At 27.3% G+C, this 14636-nt stretch overlaps 1 protein-coding gene across 1 annotated transcript; it reads left to right on the top strand.

Annotated features, from left to right (window-relative positions):
* Positions 1–5587: 5587 nt before the first annotated feature.
* On the top strand, positions 5588–7697 carry OCT59_024608 (uncharacterized protein; the record flags this gene model as incomplete). The annotated part of the gene is made up of 8 exons (XM_066132744.1): positions 5588–5723; positions 5917–6065; positions 6145–6412; positions 6504–6695; positions 6893–6993; positions 7069–7141; positions 7205–7452; positions 7524–7697. 8 exons carry the CDS (start codon positions 5588–5590, stop codon positions 7695–7697), a joined length of 1341 nt encoding a protein of 446 aa, XP_065991553.1.
* Between the last annotated feature and the right edge of the window lie 6939 nt (positions 7698–14636).

Below are 14636 nucleotides of genomic sequence, written 5' to 3'. Positions count from 1 at the left end.
AATTTAGCAATTTTTTTTCATAAGAAACGAATAATTTTATTTCTTTGGCCTAATATACTTAAATTTTAATTTAAATATAATTTAAGTATATTTTAAGTATTTGGGCAAAAATTAAATATATTAGAAATATATTTTAAGATAATTTTAAATACATTTTAAGTATATTATAAGTATTTCGCAATTTTTAAATTAAATATATTTTAAGTATATTTTAAATATATTTTAAAAAGTTTTTAATTATATTTTAAATATAAATACTTTTTATAGGGTAATAATAATTAGTAAATAAATTGAATACAATAGGTTTTTTTTTTGAAAAAAAAGCAGAGTATATTATAATAAAATAATTAAAATTACAATTTATTTATTAATAATTTAGTATTTAATAGTGTATTATATAATTATATTATTTGAATTATGTATATTCTAATGATTATGGTAATATATGAAAATAATTACTAAATAGAAAAAAATTTAAATGCATATTTATTTTTCAAAAGAAAAAAAATAAATAAAAAAAAAATTATTACATAATATGAATTATTTAACGTGTAAATCATATGATTTATTATTTTACTTTATTATTTACTAAATTTAATATATCAAATAAATATTTCAGAAATCATCAGCAAGTTTGAAAAGTGTTGATTCACACCAGTATACGCATTGATCAATACCAGCTAGTTGTTCAACATGTTTTACAATATTAATCAACACCCGTATACTGGAGTATATCAACGCTTAATGTTAATATACGTGTCATTCAACTCTAATGTGTAGTTCAACACATTATGCATTGTTGTTCAACGCACTGTATATTAACACAACTATATATATAATATATTAATTAAATTATATTTATTTTGCTCACCTTAGGAACCGAACCGATTACCTCAATTACACTATTAATACGTCAAATCTCACGACCTAACCATTGTACCATTTAATTTAAGTATATATATACATATATTATAATTAATATTTAAAAAAAAAATTTTATTGCATCACGTGTTTTATGTAATGTAAGCTTAATACGCGTTTTTCACTGCCAGTGAACGCGAAGTATAATTATACTATAATTATCATATCATTTTAACTTTACTAAACAACATATTAATTATCTCTACTAACTAAATACTTGCAAGTATAATATACTGTATTTATTGTTTTACGCAATTTATCGAAATTAAAACATAAATGTATTAACAAAATATTCATTTTGTCGTTCAGCACGTTGAACTACTTATACCAATTCTATAATTGATTCAATAGGCACAAAGTTATACGTGTTTATAATCTTCAACCAAGGACAATCATATTTGTATAATTGTCTTGAATTACAAAAATTGTACCATTGTACAAGAGCAAGATCAAACGACAAATCTTTTTCGATAATTTTAACGTTAATTATCAACATAAGAATCTAAATATAAAATAAGTAAGTTATTGCTTGGATTATCATTTGTTAGTAGTTCAATATTAAATAAAATTCTGTACCTTGCCAAAACATGCACCACCTTCGGCTGTATTATAATCTTCAGACTCTTCCTTGCTCATGCTGATTGACACATCACTAAATGATGGTTCGTTATAATACAAGCTTTTTGCTCTAATGTAATCCCCGCTTGAAGAAATATTAGCATAACTATACCAACTAATATTAATAGTTTCATTATCGGTTAACCCTTCACATAAATCTAAAAACTCGTTTAACAATTCCAGAAAATATTCTAGAGCCGTTAGAGCTTCACGGGCCAAGCTATTGTTTGATCGGTAATTATTGAAAAACGCATCAAAATCTTGCAAATTAAATGTGCCTAACAAACTATTCATTAGAGTTTTTTGTTTGCGTCTATTAACATTTGTACGCTGAAGTAAGTATTTAATTATCCCTTTTCGGTAAACTTATATATAATATAACAATATTAATTTGTGATAATGCATTGAATATCGTACTAGCTGTAATACCAACTGATTTAATCATTTGATCTGTTGGGTCACGCTTATTACCAGACCTATAGGGTATTTTTACAGCTTCTTTATGTAAAAATTCATACGTTTCTGTCGTAAACCCGTTGATTGCTCCATATTCTCTAATTGTCTTAATGATATGATAGCACCAATTATGCAGCTTTGGTAATCGAAGTTCTGATAGAGAATATTCTTTAAATAGTTTTATAAAGCTCTTTGCCCATTGTTTGATTAGATTCTTTAAACAAAATAAAATATAATCATGTTAATTGCAATATTCATAAAAAACTAATCATCATATTATCTCGCTATCATACATCAAAAATCACCAGCTCTGATTCCTTAAAATACTCCCGTCGGCTGTATAAATACATCTTATTCCAATAATAATACACGTCAACCAATGCTTCATCAGATCATTTGGCTCGGGATGTACTTATCGATGATTTGTGGTGGTTTATGACTATTCCTTCTATGACGAAAACAAATATCTTCATCATATTTCGAAATTCATTGGCAGTAAACTGCTTAATATTTTCCAGGCCATTCTTGAATATCTTAAGGCCAGAAAATCGTGGGATTTTAGCCAAACGATTATCAAGTTCGTCAACCGCTATTTGACCACACAATTCTTTTAACAACACCCTTGTGTAGATCACTTGATAATTAAACAATCCCAAGTCGAGATGATGCATTCGGTCAGGTATTGTTGACAAATAAATATTTAACTGACTATCATTTATTTTTGAGTAAATATATTAGAAAATAATTGGCAAAATAAACACACTTTCTTTAAAAATCACGTGATACGTACGGATAATTCCAAAAGATGTTTTTCATATCGTGTAGAGAATATTGTTGTGCAGAATTTTGTTCAACAAGACATCTCATATTTTCTGGTGTTCTTAAGATAATTCGATCGTTTGTTAACTCCACATTGTTCAGCTTCTCACACTCCACCAAACATTTATGACAAGGGTGGTGACAATTAACAAAGTTAAATGTTAAAGTTACTGCAGCATTTTCTGGTAAATCTCCTAACATTACGGAAATAAACGGAAAACACCACTTTATACCATTATCTGTTTGAAGATCAAATTCACCATTATAGTCAAGTAACGATCGTGTCAATATATTTAAAGCATATTGATAAAGGACTCGCTTGGCTAACCGAAAACTCTTTGACCTCTTTTGTGAAATATCTTTTGCCTTTAGGATCGGCAGATAACCCAAAAGTATTTTGGCATCAGGCCTATTTCTGCGCCAACTAACTATATTACCAAGTGTCAAATAAATGGGATGTTCGCTGGTCTTTCCTAAGTGATCACGTGTCATAGTATCCGAATATAAAATTACTGACAATACATTTGCACCATTAGGAAGTGATTTTTGGACTCTTTCCTACCATTGTCCATTATATTGTTCGTTATATATTCTTTCTCTGTTATGATTTAATAGTGTAAATTTAAAAGTACAATGGGCAAATATATCCTTATTGCTCAACAATTCCTTTATAATGTCAAAAATCGGACGATAATGAAGATAATACGTTTCTTGTTTATATGTCATGATAGGCGCTTTTTTAAAAGAAATATGTGGTACAACAATTTGATCCAACAATTGACGACCTTTTTTACTGACGTAGGTAAAATTACATTATCGCGGCAAATCTTTTTTGAAAATTTAAGTATATCGTTACCACATGCATCAGACAAATTCCATTTAGTAAGCAACTCCATAAAATTTCCAAACTCTTCGCTTGGAAATTCTGGTATATTTGTTACTCTAATATCAAGAGATTCGAAGGTTAGGATTGGTTCAATGTCAATTAGCGAATATTCGATTTCAATGTCTCTTGATTCATCAATCACTTCCTATATATGGATGTTAATAGACAATAAATACTTGATAAATATGTCGATCGCTTTCTATATATAGATATATATAGACGCACACAAAAGTATAAATTATTTTAATTTCATTTAACGTTGATTTCTCACCTCCTCTTCCTCTTCTTCCTCTTCCTCTTCCTCTTCATAGCTCACCTCTTCTAGTTGTTCATCATTATTGCTCCCTTCCTCTTCTTCTTCCCCTTCGTCTTCTCTTCCCCTTCGTAGTTCACATCCTCTAGTACTTCATCATTAACTTCCCTTTCTTCTTCGTAGTTCACATCCTCTAGTACTTCATCATTATCTTCACTTTCTTCTTTGTAGCTCACCTCCTCTTGTACTTCATCATTATTAGTACTCCCCCTCTCTTCCTCTTCCTCTTCGTAGCTCGCCTCCTCAAGTCGTTCATCGTCACCCACTTCCTCTTGTTCATGTTCTACTTCTTCAGCAATTTCTCTAAGAACTTTATCAATTATATCATCGTGAGTTTTCACATGATTTCGTAGAGAAGCACGACGACTGAAGACTCTTTCACAATGTGGACACGAGTATATAGCCATTTTTTGAAGTTGATTTATGGTGAATAAGTTTTTTATTTGACGCTAGTAAAGTAGGTTAATTTATATAAAAACATTAAGGTTTTTTACATGTTGATTTATTATATTAACTTGTTTAACAATAAATTGACTATGTGCCTCAATAATATTAACAATACTTAACAATACAGTATTGCTTGACGTATTGCACAGTTTACACAATGTTAACAGTTAGTGTTACTGATTACGATCAATCAAGAAATACATATATTAAATTAATCAATCATCGTGTCGTTTAAATATTTAGGTGAGGATATCAAATGATACCATCAGTTAACTGCGTAATGATACTGATGAAAATATTCACATTTAAGGTGTCAACAAACACAACAAACATCATAGAAATTAACGCATAATTATTATTATTAGTACTTTTACGATGAATAAAATAAAGGATTAATTAATACAGTAAACTGGAACGTCCAAAAGCAAAACTGAGCGTTGGATGAAGGTAATTATATTTTGTTGGAAATTTCACTTGTTAAAATTTACATCCTCGATATTTACAATTTCCCGTTAAAATTTTCTCTCTTCTTCAGATTTAATCTCTTCCTTCTCTTTATTGCTCACCTCTACTACTAGTTGTTCTGTTCATCGTTAAACGCTTTCATTTCTAGCTGTCCATAGTTACTCATCACGTCTACTTCATCAGCAGAAATTCAATTTGAAACATCACATGATTTCGTAAGGATGAACAACGATTAATACTTTTGCAATGTGATGAACAACGACTAATACTTTTTTGCAATGTGGGCGTTGAAATTCGAAGTGAAGAAATGAATCAGATTTGTCATTGCAACACGTGACATGACTAATACTTTTTTGCGATGTGGGCGTTGAAATTCGAATGAATCGTTGTAACACGTGACATTGCGCCGCAATTTAGTCTTAAAGTAACATCTATTAAGTAATTACATTAATTATGTTTGTTACAAGTTACACTGGACACTAAGTAAGTATACTAATCATTAGTATACTTGAGTATACTTACGTATAGGTAAATCAAGTAGATCATCACACATAAGAGTTAAAAAATGATTACTTTTTTTTCTCACATTCTAATATTTTTTTTTTCTCATTCTCACATTCTAATAATCAATTAATTCTCTCTTGTCAGTCATCTTTTTATCAATGGATAACGACGACAACAAAAATAATAATAATAAAACTAGCGGCAAACGCTCTTTAGATTTTAATAATTTAAAACGCCCAAAACCTACTACTAGATCTAGTACTAGGTCTACTAGATCTACTAGATCGTCAACGAGTATAAATATAGAAGTAATTATTTTAACTTTAAATTATTATATATATTTGGTTGTAAATTATTATGATTGTATAAATATACTTATATAATTAATATCTTTTAGATCAACGAACAAAATAATTTGAAAGGGTTTATTTTAGTTTTTTTTTGAATTTGTGTGAACGAATATCTAAAAATACATTATAATTAACAGATACCGAAGCCAATCATCAAACAATTTCAGACGCTTCACAAATAGAGACTCCAAAAAAGACGAAAATTGCAAGGTTAGATTTGTTTTGTGATAGAGATATTGATGAGATTATTATCGGTACCAATAAAACTACCAAAGGATCTTCTCAAGTAATATCAGTTATCAATTTTTTTATTGTTTATATTATTCATTATTAGTTTATTAAATACATTTTATTGTTTTCATCAGGCAATAAATGAATCATCAACAATATCCTCTTATATCCCTTCGGTGGTAATTTCTCCTCCTTCCTTCTCTCCTCCTTCCTCTATTAAAACAACGATATCTGATAAAGCAGCATCTGGTGGTAAAGCAGCGTCTGGTAAAGCAGCATCTGGTGGTAAAGCAGCATCCGGTTCTAGTAAATCATCATCATCCAGCGTTAAGGCAGTGATTAGTAAAGAATCGCCATCAAATAATAATGCGATAACATCATCATCTAAAGTAACGGATCAAGGTTAGATACGATATATACTGTTTGTTCATTGTTATTTTGTTAATAAATTATCAAATTGGTTCTTATTATTCTTATTAACGATAATTTATAGCAGTTAGTTCTGGTGAATTTGCCAAATTAATACAAATTAATCAAAAAACAGCATCAAAACTCAACACGATTATTAATAATCAAGAAAGGTTTAAAGCTATGTTAAACGAACAAAAAGACCAGATTTCAAATATAATGTCAGTATTAGATTCTCATCGCAACGTTGAAACTGAAGTCGAAGTTAAAAAAAAAGGTAAAACGAAAAAGAAAGACAAAAACTCAGATGAATTTTATCACGTAAATATATGATTTAAAGTTATGTATTTCTTTATATTATTTACTAAATATAATAATTTGTATGTATTAAGGATGCGATTAAAGATCTTTCTTATGAATTATTTCATGAGCATCGATGAGTAACCGACTGACAAATGAAAAATCGCCTTAAAGAAAAATTAGAAAATGATGAAACATCCGCCAAAATACTCATGAAGTTGTCCAGAAAAGGAGTTTTGTTCGATTATTTGTGGGATGATAGAATGCATTCACAAGTAAGTAGTATTTGTATTATATATTAGTCATTAATTGCCAAATTTATAACAACTTGTTTATTTTATTAAATATAGTTACTTGCTGCAAATCGCGTTAAAAAAGGTTACTACATTAGAAAATTGAAAGAAAGTTTGTGGAGTACTTTCGGTATTAATAGAATAATGCCATTCAAAGATAATTTCAGCAAATAACAGATGCGAACATGGAAAGCAAGTAAAAACGTTCAACAGGTCCATGAAGATTTATACAAACCGAGCGACTCAGATGATCCGTCGTCTGATACTTATATTTCGTTAATAATTAAATTGGTTTTTGCATCTGATAAAGAGCGTACAAATGAAAACGCCATTTGGGTTCAGTCAGTATTAGAAGTTATATTTGACGAGGAACACCTTTCGTCAAAAATCGATGCAGACATTGTCGATTCATGGACCGGAAATATAACAGATACAGACGTGGTAAGTACTCAACTGAATTGTATGTAATGTTTTAAATTAAATTACTAGTAATATTGTATTTCTTTATTTAGGATTCTGAAGAATGTGAATGTGAGTCTTTGCCCAAAACACCTATAACATCTATTGATGATGATGATGAAATCATTGGAATTGATAATTGTGTTGATGATGTTTATGATGAGCATACGACGGACGATAATCAAGCAGCTGATTTAGAAGTTGCTGATTTAGAAGAAGAGCAATAAAAGTTCACGTGACTTTTATAATTTGATATTATTCGTTGTTGTTATTTTTTGTCTTCTAATCTATATGTATTATTCTAGTATGCATTATATTATGTATCAATTGCAATTTAGCAATATCATTCAGTTAATAATATTAATATAATTATCACGTTTCAGTTTGTAGAAAGATCAATCAAGTGATTCAGTTGTACAAATCACATTCCCACCTTGTTATGGTTGTGTCACCAGGGGCGCTATGTCAACAGAAATTTAGTATATTGATCGCTTAAAAATCCGCGGCAATCCAATTATAACAAAAGGAATTTACATTAGATAATGTATTTGAATTGATACGTATTTTATTATAAATAAATTTACATATTTTATATAATATATATATTAATAATATACAATAAAATCATTGCTTTACACATTTTTAATATCAATATACGCGTTTTTATACATTGTATACACGTTTTTAAACTATCGTTATTTTACTGTACAGTCGACTCTGGTTATAACGAACCTGTTTGTACTGAAACCTCGTTATACTGAATCATAATTTCCAGAACCGATTTTTTATAAATAATTTCACTGGATATAACGAACTTTTATAATAAAACACTATATAACACATCCGAACCAAACTTAACCAGCTCCTATATATCAGATATATAATAACTTTATACTTTCTATAACGAACGGTCATGTGACTATATAGTAGTCCAGGCCAATTTTATAGTGCTGGCCAGAATTACTAGTAATTTTTTTGAAAATTTATGTTAAAAGAAATTATAATTTTGGCCAGCATTACAAATTTGGCCTAAATTGCCTATAAAGAAAACTAGTTCGGTATATTATATAACGAATTCACTATATACCGAACTAAACCTCCTAGAACGGAGGGTTCGTTATATCCAGAGTTGACTGTATGTTGTTTTACATTTAAATTGGTGTTGTTTTACGCGGTTTTCAACATTTTTAGGTGGCGTTGATTGATAAAAGGTTCGTTTCCCTACGTTTTTTGGCGTTGAGCAACACATGGCATTTTTCAACACTTTATACGCCTGTTTAAAACTTGCTGATGATTTACTGGGCACGAGGACTTTTTAGAGATTTATTAATGGTAGCGGATGAAATTTTTATGAAAATGGGAAAAAAAAATGCTGAACATAAAGAATTAATGCACCAAATGAAACAATATCGTAAATGAGAAAAGCCTTTTGATATTGAAATAGGTGATACTGAAACTTCCTATACTTTGTGGTTTTCTATCGAAGATAGCTTTCCTAAAGATAAAGATTACCTAGTTCAACTGGCGCTTAAACTCTTTTCCATCACACCTCATGCAGCTGGATGTGAGTGAGTATGGTCAAGTCTTGGTTGGATATATGGTAAAAGAAGGACACGTTTAGGCTTAAATAAAGTTGAAAATATGTATAAACTTTTAGCCTATTACCATGCAAATGTGAAAAAAGAATTGCCATATTATGGTACAGAAAAATCCACTGAAGAAATTCATCAAATATTAACTGATGCACATTTGAATCCCGACCAAGACCTTCTTGAATTGGAAGATGACCTACTTGATTATTACAATAATGAGAAGGAAATAGTAATTGGCGAAGAGAAAGAATTAGATATTGATAATTTTTTGAACTTGGATGCATTTGTTGGTACTTTGAGTGATATAATTGAAGATAGTATAGATAGTATAGGGAAAGAGATTCAAGATAATGATAGAGTAGATATTCCAGAACCCCGAAAAATACATATAAAAGTCAGAGATGATCGGCAAAATTTTGCCTTAAAATAAGCAAATATTTTTACTAAGATCAATACGCAAAGTTGACTTCTGACTTTATAATTTATATTAGAATAAGCAAATTTTTTTTATGACATTTGTATATTAAAAAAATAAAATCATGGCCTTTTTTTTAATTTAATTAGTTGTATTTAAAATATACTTCCAGTATAATTGATTTTCAATTGCTAGCATAATGCCAAATTGCATAAATTAATTTGTACTGACGTATTTATTTATACTACTATATTTAATGATTTGATAATTCAAGTATTAACACTAAAACAAAAAGATTGTTCATTATTTTTTTATAAATTATAACAAAAACTTAGAATATAATTTATAAAATCATTTCTAAAAGAAGATCCTATTTCTAAAGAAAAAAAATATTAATACTATTTTCACATATAAAACAAAAAAAATTCTACCCTATTCTCAACTTACTAAAAATTTCAGTTTAGTTTTAATCTAAAAACTATTTCTAATAGAAAAAACAATAGAAATGTTAATAATACTTCTAAAATAAACAAAATAAAGCTAAAAAATTCTTTACTTACAGTCACAGGTCGAAATTAGTTAAATAGGGTATCAATAGGTTATCAATAGGTTATCAATCGGCTATCAATAGGCTACCCTATTGGTAGCCTATTGAACTTGCGCCATAATCCGTCACCAATCGGGCAGGCTGATTGTTAGCCAATTAATAACTTATTGATAACCTATTAGTATCCTATTGGTATTTTTATCAAATTGGTTATCAATAAGGTATTAATAGGTTATCAATAGGTTATCAATCAGCCTGCCCGATTGGTGACGGATTATGGCGCAAGTTCAATAGGCTACCAATAGGGTAGCCTATTGATAGCCGATTGATAACCTATTGATAGCTGATGTGCATTTATTTAACTAATTTCGACCTGTGAGTGAGCATTGGAGTTCTAGTCTGAATTCCAAGTTCCTAAGAAAAAAGTAAAAGGAATATTAGTATGGTAATATTTCCAAAAAAATTGACTGTACTTTTCTCTTAACTCATATTTTTCCAAGATATTAGTATCTAAAATAATAAATTTTAGATTTAAGAAGTTGCTTTTAAAGAAAAATAATAAAAAGGAATATTAATAACATTCTAAACCAAATATTTTTTTTTAATAAAATGGCCAGTTGTTAAAAAAAATATAACAGTAAAGGCCAAAAAAAAAATTTTTATTGAAAAAAAATTATTTTATTTTTTTTTTCAATAAAACGGTCTGTTAAAAGTCAAAAAATTGAAAAAAAATTATTTATTATCAATCAGATTAGCCGTCAATTACGTATTTTCAAAAATTTATGTATTATACTATACGTAATGCTGCTTATTAGGGAATTCCAAAGCATTATACTACTAATTAGTAGAAAATCGCCAGAATTCCAAGGCATTATGCTACTAATTAGTAGAAAATCGCCAGAATTCCAAGGTGTTATGCTGCTAATTAGTAGAAAATCGCTGGAATTCCAAGGCGTTATGCTGCTAATTAGTAGAAAATTGCTGGAATTCCAAGGCGTTATGCTGCTAATTAGTAGAAGACTGCTAGAATTATATATATATATATTTTTTATTAAAAAATACTGTTGATTACGCAAATTAAAATATATGACATATATAAAAATGATTGTTATTACGCAAACTATATATATAACCTTTTAAAAAATCTCAAAATCTATACAAATAAAATTTTATGACTTTTGGAAATTTTACTAATATGGTTAAGCAAACTTACATGTGACCTTTATATGTATTTTTCGGGATCCTGATGTTCCTATGAATGGAAATAATGAAAATGATGATATTGAATGGGATCTAGCTGCTGAAGCTGATGAAATAGTTAATACTATGTAAAATTGTGAATTGTAAATTGGAATTTAAAAATAAATTTTGTTATTTTGTCTTTTAAAATTAGTCAAATATTACGAAAAATAAGTGAATACATGTTTCACCAAGTTACAGAAGTTTCAGAAGTTTGGGGAAGTTTTGCCAAGTTTTGGAAATTCTGCCAAGTTTCAAAAGTTTCACCAGTTTCAGAATTTTGTACCAGTGCCGTAACTAGTTTCGCCAGGTTTTGGAAGTTTTGCCAAAAATTTAGTTTCGGTTTCGCCCGAAACACTAATGTTTGCTATTTACATTATTTTATTAAATAAAGAATAACTAATAATATAAATAATCTATATAAATCATTTACACTTTACAATGAAAAAATAGAGTCTGATTCGGTTTAAACTCGAAACTTGACATTCATTCGAATTCGGAGTTAGACTCGAATTGATTCGAATCGATTCGATTTAATGCTTTTTATGAATCGAGTCAAGTCAAGTCTAAAATTATTGTAATTTTAACTTGACTTGACTTGACTCAATTTTTCCAAGTTGAGTACGATTTTGTTCAATAATCGACTCGACATGACTCATTCAGAACACTAAGTGAAATGAACTTATCATTTTTTATCAATAAAGCATTTTTTATTATTTTTATTGTTTTATTAACTTTTAGTAAATAATTTTTTTATTAAATTTAAAAACATAAATTTTAAGAGCAAGAAATCAATATTTTATATACTTTAAATATGAAAATTTAATTTTTTTATTTTTTTAATATTTTAAAGGTATAAGAAGTGAAAAATTTTGCAATTAAAATTTTTTTAAGATAAATATTATGCAAAAAAGCAAATGAGGTTAATGCGTCACAAAAAATCATATGGGGTAAAAAAGTGATGGTGATACTGGGGTAAATGAGGTGGAGGGAGTCAAGCTTCAGATCAGGTTTATATATATCACGAGATATTTATATATTTAAATATAAATGTAAGTAATTTAATTATTTTTCTATAATTATTATAATGCAATTATTTGACTTCTAGTGATCCAATTTTAATAAACTTTTTTTTAGTTTATAACTTTTATTTGGCTCTACAAATTTAGCTTTACAAAACAAAAAAAAAGTTTGTTCAAATTAAATCACTAGAAGTCTAATAATTATTATAATGCAATTATCTTGACTTCTAGTAATACTTCAATTTTAATAAACTTTTTTTTAATTTATAGCACTCATTTAGTTCTACAAATCTAGCTTTATAAAACAAAAAAAAGTTTGTTTAAATTGAATTACTAGAAGCCAAGATAATTATATAATACTAATTATTATGTATAATATTTAATATTTAATTGCCAAGCAATACAAAATGATCAGCAATCTATAATTAATCTTATTGGACATTTTTATATTAAATACTATTACTTCAGAATGGTGTTTATACAAGTTTAAAAATGGTTTGTTGTAATATAAATGCTCTAAAAATACATTAAAAAAAGATGTTATATTACTTACTAAGTATAGTTTTATAAAACTGGTAAAACTAAAATATTGCCAAAAAAAAAAAAAATTTTTTTATTTTCTTTTTAAAACATTATTTTGTTAAATTAAGTAAAAATATACTGTATATTATATAATACTAGTACAAAAAAACCTTATAAAATTTGCAAAATTCATGAATAATTGATATAAAGTTACTTAAAATATGAGCTGGAATAGTAATTTCCTCCAAAGTAAATTTGTTAAATTTTATAGCAAACGAAAAAAAATTTTTTTTTTTGTAATATATTTACATTTTGCATTATTGATTAGTAAAAGTATAGTTACATTAAGCATGACTTATATAAAATAAAATTAGAGTTGAAATGTACTAATCAATGTTATTCATATAACTGATATAAAAACTTGCGACAGATCTACTAATCAATTTTGTATCGTTAAGTGGCAGATTGGCAATTAATAGTAATAATTTTTTTAGCCAATCAGATTTCAATCAAATAAGAGTGTAGAAGTTAAGGTTACTAATTAAGAGAAATTAGCTAATTTCTGGTATGCCCCAATATTTTATTATAGGAAATCAGTTCTAATGAATCCTATAAGTAAGTTTTAAAAAAAAATTTTGAAACTATTAAAAAAACATTTTTAACTTTTTTTTTAATATTTTAGAATCCTAAACATATTAAAACAACTCAGATCTTTTATAATTCAAAATTCATGTTTGAATAATTTTATGTAATAATAAACTAAGCAATGCATTTTATTTAATAAAGTTTTTTAATAAAATTTAACAATCACTGGAAATGTTCACATGCAGATTATTTTCATATTAAAATTATTTTGTGTAACATTAAGCAAATTATGTTATTTTATAGTTAAATTAAGGTTGCCTGCCTAAATCTTTCTAAAATTCTACAATTAGTTTCTTCAAGATTTTAATATAGTTTTATTATAGTTTTGGCAAAGTTTTAGCAGTTTCAGCATTTATAATAAGTTTTATCAGATTTCACTTTTCTTCAGAGTTTTGCCAACTTTTTAATAAGACTTTTATATAGTTTCAGCAAAGTTTCGCTATTTCAGCATTTTGCCAACTTGCCAAAACCTTCTAGTTTCTCCAGCAACTTTAAGTTAAATGCCAAATTCCAATATACTATATTTATACAAGTTAAAAAATTAATAGATTATCATGTGAATTCTATCAATTTCTATCCTTATTTTCTGATCTTTAATAACAATTTTTTTTTTTATAATTCACCAAAAACTCTTCTTAAAAATGCACTTTTTTCAAGATTGAAGTTGAAATATAAAAAAATATGTGGTTTTAAAAGCAAAAATATATGTAATTTTATGAGTAGAAAAAGATTTTCTAAACTTATAATGGAGGTTATTTGGATAGGTTTTACATAAAATACAAAAAAATAGAAAAATTACATTATTTTTTAATATTATTAAACTTTTGGTGCGTAATTTCTTCATTTAAGTTCTAAGTAAATTGCCTTTGTAAATTAAGCGAATATTGTTCAGCAAGATCAAAACTACCTAAACCTCAAATTTTGTAAGTTTATTGCTAATACTGGCGTAACTACTTTAATTTTTATAATTAAACTAACTTTAAATTTCGTTCAGCAACTTTAGAGTGTAATTTCGGCACTTCAGATCTAAGTAAATTGACTTTGTAAATTAAGTGAAAATGTTCAGTAAGGTCGAAAATACTTGTATTTTAATTTTTATGAATTTTTAGTCAATACCCATGACGCAACTGTCATAATTCGTAATAGTACTGATTTTCGATCTTTAAATTTTTTTATACCTGATC

This window comes from Rhizophagus irregularis, chromosome 5 (genome assembly GCF_026210795.1).
Source record: "Rhizophagus irregularis chromosome 5, complete sequence".
Taxonomy (NCBI): Eukaryota; Fungi; Glomeromycota; class Glomeromycetes; order Glomerales; family Glomeraceae; genus Rhizophagus; species Rhizophagus irregularis.
Note: the sequence above shows the minus strand (reverse complement) of the source record. Positions and strands in the feature narration are given on the sequence as shown.